General features: G+C 42.6%; 1 protein-coding gene across 4 annotated transcripts in view; it reads left to right on the forward strand.

Moving 5' to 3' along the window:
* The window catches only part of usp54b (ubiquitin specific peptidase 54b), a 107470-nt gene extending 90849 nt beyond the window's left edge, over nucleotides 1-16621 (forward strand). For 3 of the 4 annotated variants that reach the window (XM_061708539.1, XM_061708540.1, XM_061708541.1), the window contains 3 exons: nucleotides 3485-3612; nucleotides 3715-3846; nucleotides 14504-16621. In XM_061708539.1, coding sequence (XP_061564523.1) covers nucleotides 3485-3612; nucleotides 3715-3846; nucleotides 14504-14590 — 347 coding nt within the window. In that variant the 3' untranslated portion in view covers nucleotides 14591-16621. Of the gene's footprint in view, nucleotides 1-3484; nucleotides 3613-3714; nucleotides 3847-4066; nucleotides 4207-14503 lie in introns of all 4 variants that reach the window. The other variant, XR_009770510.1, reaches the window with a different exon arrangement.
* The last annotated feature ends 803 nt before the right edge of the window (nucleotides 16622-17424 follow it).

Genomic DNA, 17424 nt, shown 5'->3' on the forward strand with positions numbered 1-17424 from the left:
CTAACCATTTTATTTTTTGTTTTAAAAAAAAAGCTTCCTTAAAGGAGCTTGAGACCGGATTGAGGCAGGATTTATGAAAAAAATCTGTATACGTTTTAAGTTTTCTAGTAATAATGTCAGATGAAGCGTTCCAAACCCAAAAGAATGAGCCCTCTAGCGTATCTCTCCTTTGCCTTGAACAGGCTGTGTGCTGCAAAATGTGCTGCAATTCGGGCCCAAATTTCCCGCGCCGTCCTGCGGATGTGACGTCACATGACGCTGCATGCGCGTTCTCCCCGTTCTCCCGTGCCGGCTTCACTGTTGGCTGCAGTACCGCCGACGGCCGTCGTGGTGAAGGGTGGCGCTAGAGAGTCTCATTTCTTAAAAGGAGCCTCATGCTCCTTTAAGACAATATCATTGAGTCTTCAAACACAATAAAAAGAGAACACACTACTGTAAATGGCAGGTGTGTAGCATGGCTCTGCGCTGGAGTATGTGGCATATTGAGAATGAGATCTTTCTGCATATGGTAGTTGAGGAACTAAAAGGCTCAGCAGCTTCTGCAACACAAACACAAGCCTGTAAACACTGTTGCAGCGTTGCTGCAGACTGGGACTGGGGCCGGGGCCTACGCCGGGGCTTTATTAGCCATAGCAGCACCCTGAGGGCTCCAAGGTCCCTCATATCAGCCGTAGCTGCCTGCCTTGACTCCCTGAATCTTTTCACAGTTTTAGACTGTAGATGTTGAAAGATTACTGCTCCTCATAATTTTGCTTGTACAGTATATAAGGCTAGTGACAAACTGTCAAAAAGGGCTTTAGTTTTAGAGATACCCCTACCGGGGGTAGAACAAAACCTAACAATGTTTTTCCTCATCTCTAAGGTCTCCCATATATGAAATGGATTCTTAGGTTAAAATATTTTACTGCAAACATTGTTAAATTGATACATATTGTTATACACCTCAAACCTAAAAAAGAACCAAAATGCATATTAAAGTGTTATCTCAAGTATGGATAAAATGTGTCATATGAGTGTATAATTAATTTAATGCATCATATATAGCCATAAGTTACCTGCTTAGTTTGCAGCAATATTGAATTGGTCAGCTGTGGAGGCTTGATTATGTCAATCTTTCACTTTCTTTAATTTGTGACACCTCATACATTGATTGATGTACCACACTGCCTATGCATGGTATCTTTACATATTTGGTATCACTGGATTCAGCACAACCCGTCTTTCCAACAAGCCATGATATGTGTTTCTATGACAATTCCTGGCCAGGCAACTATAATGTAAATGAGAACATTCTGCATAGATATTCTTTTTTGCATGTCCGCTTATTTTAGTCAAGTGTTCAAAGGTCTCTAGATGTAACACACATCAAGATATTCACATCCAGGTTATTCTAATAGGTAAAGCAACTTCCTGACCACAATTATGTCAAGTTTCAAACCTGTCAGAGCTTCTGTTATTAATCTACATGAGTTTAAATATCTTAACTCCCATACGGCCAGGCTGCATTTTGGTTCTTTTTTAGGTTTGGGGTGTATAACAATATGTATCAATTTAACAATGTTTGCAGTAAAATATTTTAACCTAAGAATCCATTTCATATATGGGAGACCTTAGAGATGAGGAAAAACATTGTTAGGTTTTGTTCTACCCCCGGTAGGGGTATGTCAAATTTTTTGGGGCATTGTCACTAGCCTATATACTGTATGTTTGAAAATGCTCAGTGATACTTGACATTGTTTGGCAAAAGGGCTAAACTACAAGCTATCTATGCTTGAAGTGACTCTTGTCATCTTCCACTTTCCTCAATGCAAATTCCAGTGATCCTCAGAGAGGAGCACTACCTGCTCAGGTGGTTTATTAGATTATGAGTTTACCCTTAGTTTTCAAAACTACGAGACAATCAAGTGGTAATCTTCTTATTTTAAGACATTGTTATCACCATGTCTTGCTCCTTCTGGAATCATCCATACATACAGTAGAAGTTGAGTTGCATCAAATATAATGTGCTTTTCAACTTCTAAAATGAAATGAAATCTCTCCAAAATGTCTCTGAATTGTTTACCAACAGTATCCGCAGCATCACGTAATGTCAGTGTACAAGTCGTAGCCCACTACGATATTATTGTGTGTGACTTCCTGCCAGCTCGGCCTGGTGTGTGTAAACTGATGCAGCTTGGCCTCTGAGTGCCCAAATAGACTGGGTGCATATTAATGTTGGAGCGGCACTGCAGCACCTCTGGTGGGAACGCTCTCACTGACGACAGCGGCAGCGAGTCACAGCGGCTGTCGCAGCGTAGCTGTTCCACGGCACTTCCACACCCTTTTTTTGGGGGGGGGGGGGTCTTGGGGTCAGACTTATCAAGATGGCATTCCAGCTTCAAGGGCCGTTTCAAATGACGCCTCAAACCTGGAATTTAGGAATTCAGAAACACTATCAGTCTTTGGTGAATACTCCTCTTATACCCGATACTCAGTACTCGAGTTGAGGGGGGATGAGGGGGGATGGCATCCCCCCTGAAATAAAAACGGTCAAAATCATCCCCCCTGTAAAACTGCCATCCCCCCTTTCCATCCCTTATGTCATTTCATCAATGAATGTGGTTTTACTGCAATTTCAACATTTAGAGTCATCACCAGAAAAATAACACCAGAAAAATAACTTATTTGACAGTTTTCACCTGTTTCAAGTACATTTTCACTTGAAATAAGTAGGAAAATCTGCCAGCGGGACAAGATTTATCTTCTTATTACAAGCAAAAAAAGATTGTTCCACTGGCAGATTTTTCTACTTATTTCAAGTGAAAATCTACTTGAAACAGGTGAAAATTGTTGTTTTTTTCCAGTGATGAGTCTTGTTTTAAGTGTAATGAGATTTTTTTTTACTAAAATGAGACATTTTAACTAGAAATAAGACAAATATTCTTGTTAACATTTTGAGTTTTTGCAGTGATCCATGTTACTTATCCTGTGAAGGACAGAGTCATATTGATAAGTTCAGAAAACTGTTTTTTATTGTTGTGTTTTGATGTATTTGATGTAAGCCCAGTGGATATTTAAAGCTTACAGAAGGCTGCATTTAACTGCTGCTATGTCATTCCTGCAGTATTTCTGCAGGTGTTTTGGTCACTGCTATTATTTGTAATATATTATATTATTTGTAATCAGCACAAATTATCTGTCCTCATATGATAAAATCCACCATCCCCCCTGATTTTTTTCTACAACTCGAGTACTGCCGATACTGACTCCTTCACCTGCCACTACTACTCTTATCTTATCTTTTCTTTTTCTTTTTTTCTGGATTTTCACTTTCGAATATTGAATAAAATGTTGTGAATGAGATCTTAATTCAGTAAGAATTGTAGCTTCAGTTCTCGTAAGCTGCGGGAGGGTCAGCTGATCAAAAACAGAAGCAACACAAGGTTTCAGCTCGTGTTTTGCAGAGTAAGCTGAGTTCGTGTTTGGACCATCTGTGTGTTCTCAGGCTGCAGCCCGTCGGAGCGACTCATCACCAGGGTGGGAGGGCAGACTCGCTCCAAGACCCCCAACGCAGACATGGAGAGGAGTATGTACGGGGCGGACTGCGCCAACACGCCCACCTACCTCAACAAGGCAACGCTAAACTAATCATTTCTGCAGGATCCCCTCACATGTTCGCATGCAGTCAGCCGGAGGCCTTTAGGGCCTTCTGACAGACATCTTCTACCTCTACAGCCAATGACACTGCGGGACGCACATTTCCGGGTGGAGCCTGACGATGAGGAGAACCAGAGACGAATAGGACGCAGCCTGAGCGGCACGGTGGTGACCTCGCGCCGCGGCCGCCTCACCGCAACCCGCAGCTTTGTGAGTACAATCCTCCTGCGCTCTGCCGCCTCTCTGTGGCCGTGCTGTTGAATTGCATCTCCCCGATGTCCCCTGCTCGCACTTTACACATTGCTTTTCCGTGTGCTCTTCTCCCCCCACTGTCTGTCTCATTTCTTCCTGTTGTGCTGCTCTTCTGTTTCCAAACCTCTCCTCCTGGTCTCTGCTTCTCCTCCTTCTCTCTCGTCTGTCTCTCTCAAAGGTGAAGCAGGCTGATGTCAGTGCCTCTCCTTGCTTACTTCCTCTCTTCTGAGTCCCTGTTGCTATTCCACCACTATCACCTCCTCCATCCTCCTCTTCACCAACACCTTCTCATCACCACTTCCCTTCACCGCTTCACAGGTAAACACAGCTCATGTGATGTTGTACCAAGTTTTCATTTTAGGACAACACAACTCACTTGCACCTCGAGTGAACTCAGCTGTGTTCTGGTTATGCTGCTCGGTGTACAAGTACGGGGCATTTCAGGAAAAAAACGTTTATAATCAGGTCAAAACTATAAAATGAGTCTCGTGCGTTATTAGGACAAACACCTTCTGGCAAATTACAGGACTGTCTCAGAAAATTAGAATATTGTGATAAAGTTCTTTATTTTCTGTAATGCAATTAAAAAAACAAAAATGTCATACATTCTGGATTAATTACAAATCAACTGAAATATTGCAAGCCTTTTATTATTTCAATATTGCTGATTATGGCTGAAAGTTTAAGATTAAGATTCCCAGAATATTCAAATTTTTTTAGATAGGATATTTGAGTTTTCTTAAACTGTAAGCCATGATCAGCAATATTAAAATAATAAAAGGCTTGCAATATTTCAGTTGATTTGTAATGAATCCAGAATGTATGACATTTTTGCATTACAGAAAATAAAGGACTTTATCACAATATTCTAATTTTCTGAGACAGTCCTGTAGGCTCATCTAGCACAAATATAGGCAAATCCACACATTGCATTTAGTCTTATCCGGGGAATTTTGATAACTTAAGAGCCAGAGCGAATTTACGTCCTTGTGCAGCTCTGCTATGTGATCTTTTTCTTTTTACATGTAGATGCGGGGGATACAAACGGGGTGGGAGAAGGGGGTGGCACCTGCTACAAGTCTAATGAGAGAAACACAAGAAAACACACAACGGGCACACAAGCCTTTGGAATCTCCAAGAGATAAAACAAACAAACAAAAACACGAACAGGCAGAGACATAAACAGCAACCATTCCAGGTCTCTCAAACTAAATCAGGACTAGGCTACTGCGATTATCTGCCCCCGTAACTGTGGGGTGAGCATGTAGGTGAGTGAGCAGGTGTGTATGTCTGTGTAAATGTGTGTGTGTGCAAGGTGAAAACAAGGCTTTACCTGAAGTGCAACTAGATTGAGGTTGCAATTCTGAAACGGGTGTCCAATCTACAGTAGGGAGGCTGGACATAGTCCAGATCTAGTATTTCATTGCCTACCGTGTGCTGACCGTTTTCAGGTTTACTTCAGACTGAGTCGGGAGAAATTTAACAGAACCAATCAGCACTTTTTAAATAAATGTTATTGGATATTTATTTTCTGATCCAAGGCTTTTCTCTTTTTGTAACAGTCTGTTTTTAATCTTGTGTCGTACAGCTGTGTTATGGCAGCACGGTGGCTTAGTGGTTAGCACTGTTGCCTCACAGCAAGAAGGTTCCCGGTTCGACTCCCAGGCCCAGCAGGTTCTTTCTGTGTGGAGTTTTCATGTTCTCCCCGTGCTTGCGTGGGTTCTCTCTGGGTACTCTGGTTTCCCACAGTCCAAAAACATGCATGCTAGGTTAATTGATCATTCTAAATTGCCCATAGGTGTGAGTGTGACTGGTTGTTTGTGGGGACTGCGGGTGGAAACTAGCATTTCTGCTAAACCCGGTGTATTTACACTGCTTAATGTAGTGTTCATGAATATGCATTGTCCCGTCTAAATAAACTTTGAAAAGAAAAGCAGAAGAATCACTTCGCTCATTAAGCTTGACTCTTCTCAAATGTTTAGGGAGCTGATGCGCATCGATCCAAAGTGCACACCGTCTTTCAGTCATCCTTCCAGCAGAGAAACTGGGACTTTTAATTAATCTCAAAGCTCAGCGTATAAAATACAAGGCGCATGCATGGGGGACATGCGTGCATGAAATATTATCCGTGTCTGCAGGGGAGCGTGCATAAAGAGCATCTTAGTCCGGCCGCTGCTGCATACTCCCACTTTGGGGGTTTATCTGATGTGTGTTCTGCTACTACCTGAAAGCCGTCACATCATTTACTGTTTGCAAAGGACCGGTAGCTTGTCTGTTAAGTATTATATTGATAAAAGACAACACATTAAATGATGCTTAAATGAGCATATCGATCAATATCTCATCGGCATAGACAGGACATTCAACAAAGTTCCTGCCTCCACAGTTTGAAGTGACCAGTTAAAGTGACCAGTTAATGTGACCAGTTAATGTGATTGAACATAACCGTTATGAGACATAACCTCTTGAGAGGTTTGACATAACCTCTTCATGCAACTGTATGAAGAGGTTTGAGCACGCAGCCTTCGCAGCTCCACGCTCACACGAGCTCAAATAGCAGAGCGTTCCACTCGTGTGGAAAAGTGAATACTACTCTGCAGTCTGATATGTCATGCATGTGTAAGTTAGATCAAGCATGTATATTTATGAGACCCAGTAACGCCATTAGAAATCTTTAATTGTCTAAAATAAATAATACATCATTGATGCCACCTCTCTTTAGCTCTTAATTTAACCACACTAACAACAGAGGTCCTTTTATACAGTTATGTGCAAAGGTTTTAATCTTGTGTTTCTGTGTAAAAAAACACAATGAAATCATTGTGGGTCTTAATTAAAGCAGCACAACGTAACTTGCAGAGTTTGGCGCCATCTTTTGGACAAAAGCGGTAGTGTTTTACCAGAAAGAACACTACGTTTCCTATGAGCACCAGCGCGTACTGCCAGAAAACTCCTGTCCCGTCGCGTGCATTTGTTTTGATGAGAGGAGACGGGACGCTTTTCTGTTTCACCAAGTGAACAGAAGGAACGCAAAAAAAAAGATGTTAAACTGCTGGAAAGGAACTGGAATTTACCGGGATACCTTAAACAAGGAAGCCAGGGAGCGGTATATGGAGAAAATAATGATTATTAACGGTCTGGATCCATATGAAATCCCTACTAAAGAGTGGTGCTCCTCGTCGGAGCGCCACTCTTTATAAGGGATTTACTCCCGCAGTTCTGCACAACCCACGTCTTAAGGCGGGAATATACTCTACGTTGGTGCCTGCGTACCCTGCGTACGTGTCTGTTCGGCTCCCAGCATACCTCGCGTACCACACGACGAGAGCCCGTCATACCGGTGGTGACCGATAGGGGGCAGCAAGCAGAGCAACAGTTGGAAAAGCTACTTATATTAAGTAGCAGAAGTAGTAGCAGCAGCAGTGGCAGCAGATTAGAAAAACGAACAATTTTACAGGACAATTTTGGATGATGTAGGAGATTATAACATTGTGTGAATGTGTTTGAGTGTGTATGAATGTTTGGTGGTGGTTGGAGGGGCCGTTTGGCGCGATATGGCAGCCACGCTCCCGTCAGTCTGCAGCGCAGCTGAGCTGTGGCTACAAACGGAGCTACCACCACCGGGGAGAATGTGTATGAATGAATAATGATCTCTGTAAAGCTCTGGGTGCCTTGAAGGAGCTATATAAAACCACAGCATTATTATTATTAGTATTACTCTTTATTAATTTTTATTACTTATTTATTATTACTTTTTTACCCCCTTCCCTGTATGTGTCTGTGTGCTACGTTAGTTTCCCCATTGAGGGAGTAATAAAGGACTATTTTATCTTATCTTATTATTATTGCTTATTATCAAAAATGGATAGTCTGTCCAGACTAATTTATCCGGCATTCTCCTTACCCATCTCAACAAGAATGACGAAACAATAAATCCAGTTAATTTTAAGTTCATATGGAGAAATAGATGTCAATATATAAGAAAGATTAACATGGTAAAAAACTATGATGATGTTGAATGTGATTGATTTCAATATTATGAATGGTGTCTTGAAACTGAAATGGTTAAAATCTTTCCTTACAAATAGACATTCCATCTGATTTATTGTTCCTAATATGATTTTCCAAAAAATGGGTGGAATAGACTAGAATAATATTATTTTGTTGAAGACAAGTTCTTCATTCACAAATGTAGATTTTTTTAAGACCAAACCATGTTTGACCCATTGGAGAAATGAGCTAAAGCTCTTGAGTAAGTCCTTGAGTCTTGTTAAAGAAAAGAAAGCCCTTAAACTGTTTTCTTTACTTGAAAGATATGATTTAATATAAGATGGCCCTTGTGAGTTATTTTTTTTTATTTTTTATTTTTTATGTTGTACAATAATTAAATTCTCAGTGTATATTTTGTAATATTGATGTTGCTCAACCCAAGGCAAAAGTTTGTAATTCTGATATGACTTTTATGTGCTTTGTTTGTATCTATCTTTCAATTAAAAAAAACAAAAACATTCTGGTGTAAAATTAAAGTGAAGTTAAAGTGAGTTAACAAGGGGGAAGTTAACCTGCATGGAGAACTTTCTCCAGCTGAGAGCAGCAGAGCCAGCTGGGATCAGACCGGGAACAGCGATACTAGCGGCCAGAGCGAGAACTGCAGGTCGCGTACGCGTTCAGTGTCTTTTTGAGAACGTGCATGTCGACGCGCCGATTTGGACGCAGGATACGCAGGATACGTGTGACGTGACGTCACACGTATCCTGCGTCGCGCATACGCGTTCTGAACGGCGAGTATATACAGCCTCTTAGGCTACCTTGTTTAGGAGTGTTTGGCAGCTGCTTTGGTAAATGTTTGACTCGCCATTTGTTTCAATAAATTAGTATAATAGTACAACATACAGTACATGTTTTGTATCACTCTTACTTCTCTTTTCTTTTTTTTTTGAGTGCTATATTATGCTGAAGAGGCTCCGAGGCGTGAGCAATATTATTTTTTTCCTCTGCAGCTACAAATCAAATAGTTAATATTTTTTCCTCAACAAAATTAATCGCACCGCAGAGAGCTGGCCAACAACTGCGTTTAGCTGGAGTAGTGGGGAATAAAACCTGTTTGAATGATCCGACCCCGGTCTGTGAGTGTTTGTTTGTGGTTTAATAAACCTGTGTTTTGATCCGACGCCCGTCTGTGTGAGTGTTTGTTTGTTTACTGAGGAACGTTATGTTTGGTCGTTACAGCCGCGATCCAACCGAGCCGACGACTCTTTTACTCTTTTACTTTGTTATCTCAGATACTCGGCCTCCGTGGTTCCTGCCTCCGAGCAGGAAAGCGGTGAAAAGTTAAACCATTAGCGATCTTTTCCCCACGTCTGTTGTGTGGAGCTGCTGCAGCCACAACACAGCAACGGGTTACCAGCTTCTGCGGAGCTGCGCTCCAAGCCCCGCCCATTTTCATTTCGACTACGAATCGGGAAGGAGGGGGAAGTGACGTATGCCGTAAAGTAGTCAAAGCCGTAAAAATGTGTAGTTTTTTAGTGTGGCAGGGTTCCTACCATACTCCTCAAAGTTACATAGTGCCAGTGAAGGTGATACAAACCCCTCAGACCATGACAGAGGTTCATTAAACCTGTTGGAAGTTGATGTACCATCACAATGACTCTGGAAATATGATATTAAGGTGGAAAAGTTACGTAGTGCCGCTTTAAGAGAAATAATAACAGATTACTTTTCCTACTGCTGTATTATCCATCATCATAACAAAAATCAAGTGGGCAGCACTATGATTCAGTAGCATGTAGATCTCTTTAGCAACTGGGATAGAAATTTTAATTTTAACCCTTTGCTGTCTGAGATTTGAAATAACACCCCCAAAAAATCTTCTTCAAGTGTTGATTATATTTTGAATTAAAAACACAATTTTGAATATAAAAAAAAATAGAAAGATGTTGGAATTTGAATTTTGAAAAAAATAAATAGAAATTGTATTTAACAGTTTCTGAATAATTCTTTTTCCTATCATCGTGACTACATTGGGTATTGTTTGTATAACTTTTTTCCCCCTTTTTTGAATATGGCGGTGGTTCAGAAGTCTCCAAAATTAATGTTTCGAAAATGAACATCTGGCATTATAGGGTTAATTTTAGCCACTGAGCTGCTCATGAGTACAATACGTTCGGACTCATATTTTGTTCATAGAGTTTTGGTATAGCTGTCTCACAGAGCTGAAAACACATGTTATGAGGACCATGTATGATTTAGTCCAAAGCATTGTCATGCTGTCAGAATCCTGAGACGTACGTTTGGCTCGTTTGAATTCTAAAGTTAAAAAGTCCTCTATCTGGAGCTACATTGCCAAGTCTTCATTTTCTTCTTTTAGTTTTCAGTCCTACTCAGATATTGCACTCACAATAGTGATTAAAACGTGTTTACACAGAGGTATCCCATACTTTTTTTCCACGAAAGCAGCAGTAACTTGTAGATACTTCCTGGATGACGTGACTGCGGTCTCACCCGGTCTGAGGACGTTGATCCAGACGTCTTGTGGTTTGTTCAGATCCAGTTTTGGGACCCTCAGTCATGTTTCCAAACCAAACACATTTGTTCAATTCAATTCAATTCAATTCAATTTTATTTATATAGCGTCTAATACAACAGAGTTGTCTCTAGACGCTTTACAGAGACCCATACCCAGAACATGACCCCCGAGCAGATATTACATAAACAATGGCAGGTAAAAAACTCCCCTAGTGGGAGAAAAACCTTAAGCCAAACAGTGGCAAGGAAAAACTCCCCTTTAGGAGGGAAGAAACCTTGAGCAGGACCAGGCTCATCAGGGGGGACCCTCCTGCCGAGGGCCAGACTGGTGGGTCAGGGACGGCAACAGCACAGCAGGCAGGTGGAAGCAGCAACGGGATGACCGGGGGTGGGGACCGCAGGCCAGCACACAGCTCCCGAAGCTCCGGCCCAATCAGCAAGTCCCAGGTTGGGGTGCAGGGTCAGGAAAAGACTTGTGCTCCGTAATGCAAGCTACAAGCCACCCATGGCCACCTGCAGGACAAAAGAGAGAAAAGGGAGGAGAAGGGGGGGGCAGCAACGGGATGACCAGGGGTGGGGACCGCAGGCCAGCACACAGCTCCCGAAGCTCCGGCCCAATCAGCAAGTCCCAGGTTGGGGTGCAGGGTCAGGGAAAGACTTGTGCTCCGTAATGCAAGCTACAAGCCACCCACGACCACCTGCAGGTTCCGGTGTCCGGCAAAGGATGCTGCAACATGGACAAAAGAGAGAAAAGGGAGGAGAAGGGGGGGCCAGCACAAGAAACTACAGGAGCGACTCTGACACACTAAAGTTTACACTACCTAGAGATTTACCAACACCAGCTAGAGGTTTACTAAACACTAACTATAGGCTTTACTAAACAGAAAGGTTTTAAGTTTAGTTTTAAAGGTGGAGGTGGAGTCAGCCTCCTTAACCCAGATTGGAAGTTGGTTCCAAAGTAATGGTGCCTGATAGCAGAACGCCCGCCCTCCAAATCTACATTTAGATACTCTAGGAACTACGAGTAAACCTGCACTCTGAGAACGGAGAGCTCTGACAGGAACATAAGGCACTATCAGGTCTTGCAAATAATGCGGAGCTAAGCCGTTTTGGGCTTTATACGCAAGTAATAAAATTTTAAATTGGATTCTGAATTTTACGGGTAACCAATGGAGCGACGCTAACACTGGAGAGACGTGGTCTCTCCTGCTAATTCCTGTCAGTACTCGTGCTGCTGCATTTTGGATCAGCTGGAGCCTATTCAGCAAATTACTTGGACATCCTGCTAACAACACATTACAGTAATCTAGTCTAGAAGATACAAACGCATGAACTAGTTTTTCTGCATCACTCTGTGAGAGGATTTTCCTAATCTTTGCAATATTACGGAGATGGAAAAAGGCTATTTTACAAACCTGATTGACATATGGTTTAAACGACAAATCCTGATCGAAAATAACACCAAGATTTCTCACAGTTGCACTGGAAGCCATCGCAACACCATCTAATCCCTTCCTAAGATGCTCTGGACCAAGAATGATAACCTCTGTTTTATCTGAATTTAGAAGCAGGAAATTGTTGGTTTCCTTCTAGCCGAGCTGCCATGTTTTTAATATTTATCATTCTCATTGTTGTGTCTGACATGAAGCACTATCATTGCTCATGTACTTCCCCCCTGGCATTGTGTTAACACACACCTGCACAGCTGCTGACCAGTGCTTGGTACTTGGTACTGCCCATATGTTTTTTATTTATTTTTTTATTTATTTTTTCCACCTTTTTTGCTTCATATGTGACACTGGATTAACTTATGTCTTATTATTTGTCAGTTTTATTTGCCTAACACTAAGACCTAACATGATCGGGTGATTTTATCAATGGTTTCTGCAGAATAAAACATGTGATTGATACTTTTGCACATAACTATATCTGTCCATTTGGCCCATTGCATGTTTGTGTGTCTTTAGTTAAAAGTTATAATTGATAATGAAAAAGTTGCCTAAAGTTTTAGCAGTGAATTAACAAAAGGAACTATGATACAGCGACCGAGGCGCAACAAATCGCACGCTCTCTTTCCTGAGCACCACACACCTTTCCTCAGTTGTTTCCAGCTCTTTCCTGCCATGTACCTTCTCCCCATGTGCACTTCTGGCCTTGTTATAATCAATGTTTTATAAAGTGTTCTAGGTAGGTAAAAAGATTAAAAGGAAGTTCCTCGTAGTGATGAAATCTTAACGCAACTCTTACAATGAGGACATCATCTGGCTTCAAGTTAAAAGCAGATCCTGGCTGAGATAAAAGCTCTTCTCTAAGCACCCTGGCCCTGCAGTGAAGCCCACCGAGGAGAAGGGGGGAGAACTTTTAAGGGGATCAACGGGCGAAGGGGAAGAAGACATTTCTGTTTAATTAACTCACTTAATGGCATCGAGTTAATGAACACTGTAATTAGGTGGTGCAGGGAGAAAGTTTGTCGTTGATATTCTTAGAGATGGACTTGCATCTCTTACAACTGCACGGTGACGCCTGCAGCAAAGGTACTACATAAAGTACTGATACAAGGATACTTTGGAGTCACAGAAATACAACTGAGCAGCAGTGATGATTAATGAACTTAATGAGTTAATTAGTGTAGTCTTGGTTGATCGCTAGTTTGTTTTCTACAGCTGTTCGTCATTAGATCCAAAGTTTAAAAAAAAAAAGATCCAAAGTTTTTAACAGAAAATATTAAATTTACCATTGTTACGCGGTGTTTCTCCATCAGAGGGGTGATGGATCAGATCCACATCTGGGAAGATTGGGGGTCTATAACACGGATCGTGGGCCTCCACAACAACTGTTGTACGCGGCTGATTAGCGCTGCGACACAGTCAGAGTAACGAACAAGGCGACGTGTTCAGAGCGATGAAAACGAGTCGTGTTGCGTAGAAGAGTAAATCAACTACTGGTGTAGCTGCAGGCAAAACAAGACAAACATCTGCCTTACAAAGGAATCGTTTGATGTGAGTCTGCTGTTCACTTTTCAAAGATAAAGTCTGAAACTTTTACTATCGCTTATTCGAACGGCCAATATTCCTGCAGTTTACATCCGGATACAACGTCACTGCTCCTCGTTTTAAGCATCTTTAAGAGTCTCTCACACAATCCCGTCCCCCCTCTTGAAAAGATGGAACCACCGTCCGTCCCCGCCTGCCGGTCCAGAAGCACTGCTTTCAAAATCCATGCAGCGTTGCAGAAATGGGCCAATCAAGTCAGACCCGCGGCCTCCAGGGCCTTGAGGAGCTCAGTGCACACGTCATCCCTCAGAGCCTTTTAACCAACCTGGTGACTTTGAGCTTCAAGCCCATCCCAGAGCCCACTGTTGCTCAGCAGGAAAACTTGTGTATTCCTACGTCAGTAGTTCAAATAGGGCTGGGCGATATGGACCAAAAGTCATATCTCGATATTTTCTAGCTGAATGGCGATACTCGATATATATCGATATTTTTTCTGTGCCATAATTGGGGTTTCCCCCAAAGCATTATAGCATAGCATCTCTGTTAGCTTCATTTTTTCTGAGGCAACCTCTTAAAAAAACAGTCAGTTTTAATACAAAGCCTCGTGCCAAATGTCACACAGGTTCCTTTATTAACAGAGGTCTGCACAATATCAAAATGTATAAAACAAATGAAATAAAAATAAACTGCCTGCAAATATAGAATAAAAATGCCTCTTGAATAAAATAAAACAAATATCCCTTTCCTGCATAACAATTAAATTAAAATACACTGTGCAATTAATACAATGTAGACAGTAACAGGCAGACTTTTCCACTGAGGTTGACAGTTGTGCAAATAACAAAACATTTGTGCAAATCTCAAATAAAACAAGTCAATTTGTCACAAAATAAGCTATATCAAAATCATAAAAAAAAAAAAAAAAGACATTTTCGATATAAACGATATTGTCTTGTACCATATCGCGTTTGAAAATATATCGATATATATTAAAATCTCGATATATCGCCCAGCCCTGAGTTCAAGGTTATATTTAACAAAAGTACCTCTGTAAATCTAACCCGGTGTCCATCGGCTGTTGCCTCTGTTTCCTCCAGGAGCTGTCGGGGGGTGCGGGGAGTTTCTGGCTGTGTCTGACGGGGGTCAAGCTGTCGTCGGACCAGAGTCCTGCTCTCCTCCAGTAACGTCTGGTTACGCCCACCTTTCCACCGGGCAGCAGCAGCGCTCAGGTTCTCCACAGCCTCGCCCCGGCGGACCTGGAACCGGCCTGGAGGGGTCGGCTCGACCCCCCCGTCCTCGTTCCTCCTCCTCCACCCACAGACACATGCACGCACACATGCACATCTGCACTGACGTAGAGCCCCTCCAGCACCTGCAGCACCCTGCTTTGCCCCTTCTTGCCTTCGCCCTCCCACCCTCCTCCTCCCCCTTGACCTATTATTCTGTCTATGCAGTCACTCTGACGCCCCCCAACTACCACCCTGAACCCCCCCACCCCCCAACTACCCAGGACTGTTGTTTCTCGTCTCCCCCAGGGGTTTCAGAGGGTTTCCCTGTGCAGTCGGCTTGTAGTCATCCGATGGGAACTCGTCCTCCGCCCCACGGGCCCCCACCTCGGGGGGAGACCCTGACAAAGTAGCCACGCCTCTTCCTCTTTCTCCACGGGCATTTCCTGTTGGACGTACGTGTAGCTGAACTGAGTCTGTTTCAGATGGACAGCCATATTTTTCTCTCTTCGTTTTCCTGTGTTTTTCTCGTGTGTGCACACCTCTAAATCCACCCAGACTGAACTCTAATAACTAAAAGTCATGTACAGAAAAACTCATGTATGAAACCTGTATGTTCATTAATAAGACCTTATGGAATGTTGATAATGATAATTAACAAATATTGATAAACTAAAAGTGGTACTTCCTCATGTCTGCATTTTAAATAGGAGTGGAGTGCACTTCACAAGTGTCTAGCTGGAGTTTCTCCCCCCCTCCCCACGACCGCTCGCCGACCTATTGACAGCTCTCCCGTTTCTACCGGGAGATTAAACAAGAAAAGCGCTTCCTTTTTCCTCCGCTTCTTGGACTCTTTCTTTTCTTCTCGAATCTGTCTTTTTATTTTTTATCTCTGGTTTGCTTTTTCTCTGTTGGACGCGGGAAAACGGTGGCACCACAACCGGGCCGGCAGGGCAGGAAAAGCGGAGACGGAGCGAGCGAATGTAGCCGTGGAAAAGGCTTCTCTGGGGCTTTTATTGTGGCGAGGCAGATGACACAAGTGCACTTGGCAGGGCCGTTCGGCAGAAGTGCACTTTCTGAAGGCTAATTGACAAAGAAGCAAGCGGAAGAGAAGAGAGCGGCGTTTGTTTTACTTGGAGGCCTCAGGTGAACTTCCACTGGAGCTGTTTTCGGGACCCAAATGTGAAGAGAAAAGCGCTCACCTTCAGTCTAATATAAATATGCTTTATATGATAAATCCATGTTAGAGGTATATTTTCAGCCTGTGAGCTATCTTCAGCGATGTCAACCAATCTTGAGCAGTTGTTATACACCTGTGGCCCCCTCCCCCTTTATGGAGTAGCATTCTGACATGTGTGGAGTGCATTTATTATATGCTTTATTCAGTATAAATTAACAAAGCCCTTATATAAACAAATGGCCAATGTAAAGTTTTTCAAGAATTTACTAATGTTGACTGATTGTTGTAACTAAACCAAAGGTTGCCACTTTTTATTTTTCATTTAGGTTCATTGTTTTGTTGTCGAGTTGTTACTTTTCGGGGTTCTGGATGTGGGAGAATGTAGCCAATTGTAGCGCATGAGTCCGCTATGCAAATCAACCCTCCCTCCCAATCCTGCATCAGAGACGGCCAGGAGGCAGACACACCCCACCGACCCGCCCGCGGGCCCCCCCTCCCCCACCACGGACTCTGGCCGAGACACGGGTGGCACGGAGGCCGACTCTCGTGTCCAGCGCTGCCGGGGAACCTCGCTGCTCTGGAGCAGCAGGGCGGAGCAGAAGAGCGAATGAATGTAAATGAGCAGAAAGCGTGAGTTTGTGAATGATCCGAGGCAGAGACGGGTGGACGGCTCGACCGAGATGGGATTTTTTTTGTGGGTGTGTGTAGACTTAAGTGTGTGTCAGTTTTGGGGTGGTGTTGCTCGGGAAAAGAGGGAACCTGTATTTTTGCAATAAAGTTATTACCGATGCACTCCTACAGGGGGTGTAACCACCGTAATGTGTCTCCGTCGTCATTTTTTTATATTTGTGAAAAGGTGATGGCGTGCAGAAGGACAACTGGACAGACCCTCAGTATTTATTTTAGACCTATGGGGGCGCCATTTTGGCTGGAATCTGCTGCACCTGACCCCAGTGGGTCCAAAGATGGGCAAATGGGTAAAAGAACATAAAAAAAAGGGTGAAACGTAGCTATGGAGACCTTGTTGTTTCAGGCTATGAAGATGCAAATTTGAACATTTTCTCATTTTTACATGAGGGTTAATAGAAGATGAGATGCTTTTGGAGTTACTACTACTACTACTACTGTCATGTAGCAGACGCTTTTATCCAAAGCGACCAGAGGTGGACAGAGTACTCGACCCCAGTACTTGAGTAAGAGTACAAATACTACTGGTCAAGATTTACTCCGTTACAAGTAAAAGTAGCTCAGTCAAAATATTACTCGAGTAAGAGTAGAAAAGTACTTGCTTTTAAAGGTACTTAAGTATCCAAAAGTAAATGCTTTTAAATTTACTTTAAGTAAGAGTAAGAGTAAGAGTAAATTTCTTATTTTCCACACCAGTAAATTACTATATTTTTTCTAAATTAATTTAAAGATCTTTTAACTCTTGTTTCTGAGAATTAACTCTTTGAAACCAGCCTCGTTTTTTACTCGGTCGAACTCAAACATTGAGTTAAGATACGGTCAAGGATTTAGTGAAAGTCCCTGCTCCGAGTCCGGCTCATTATCAGACTCAGACGACTCAGCGGATTGTCTTTCTTCTCCTGACGCAGGCGTAGCCATTGTTGCG

Source organism: Cololabis saira, chromosome 19 (genome assembly GCF_033807715.1).
Source record: "Cololabis saira isolate AMF1-May2022 chromosome 19, fColSai1.1, whole genome shotgun sequence".
NCBI lineage: Eukaryota > Metazoa > Chordata > Actinopteri > Beloniformes > Belonidae > Cololabis > Cololabis saira.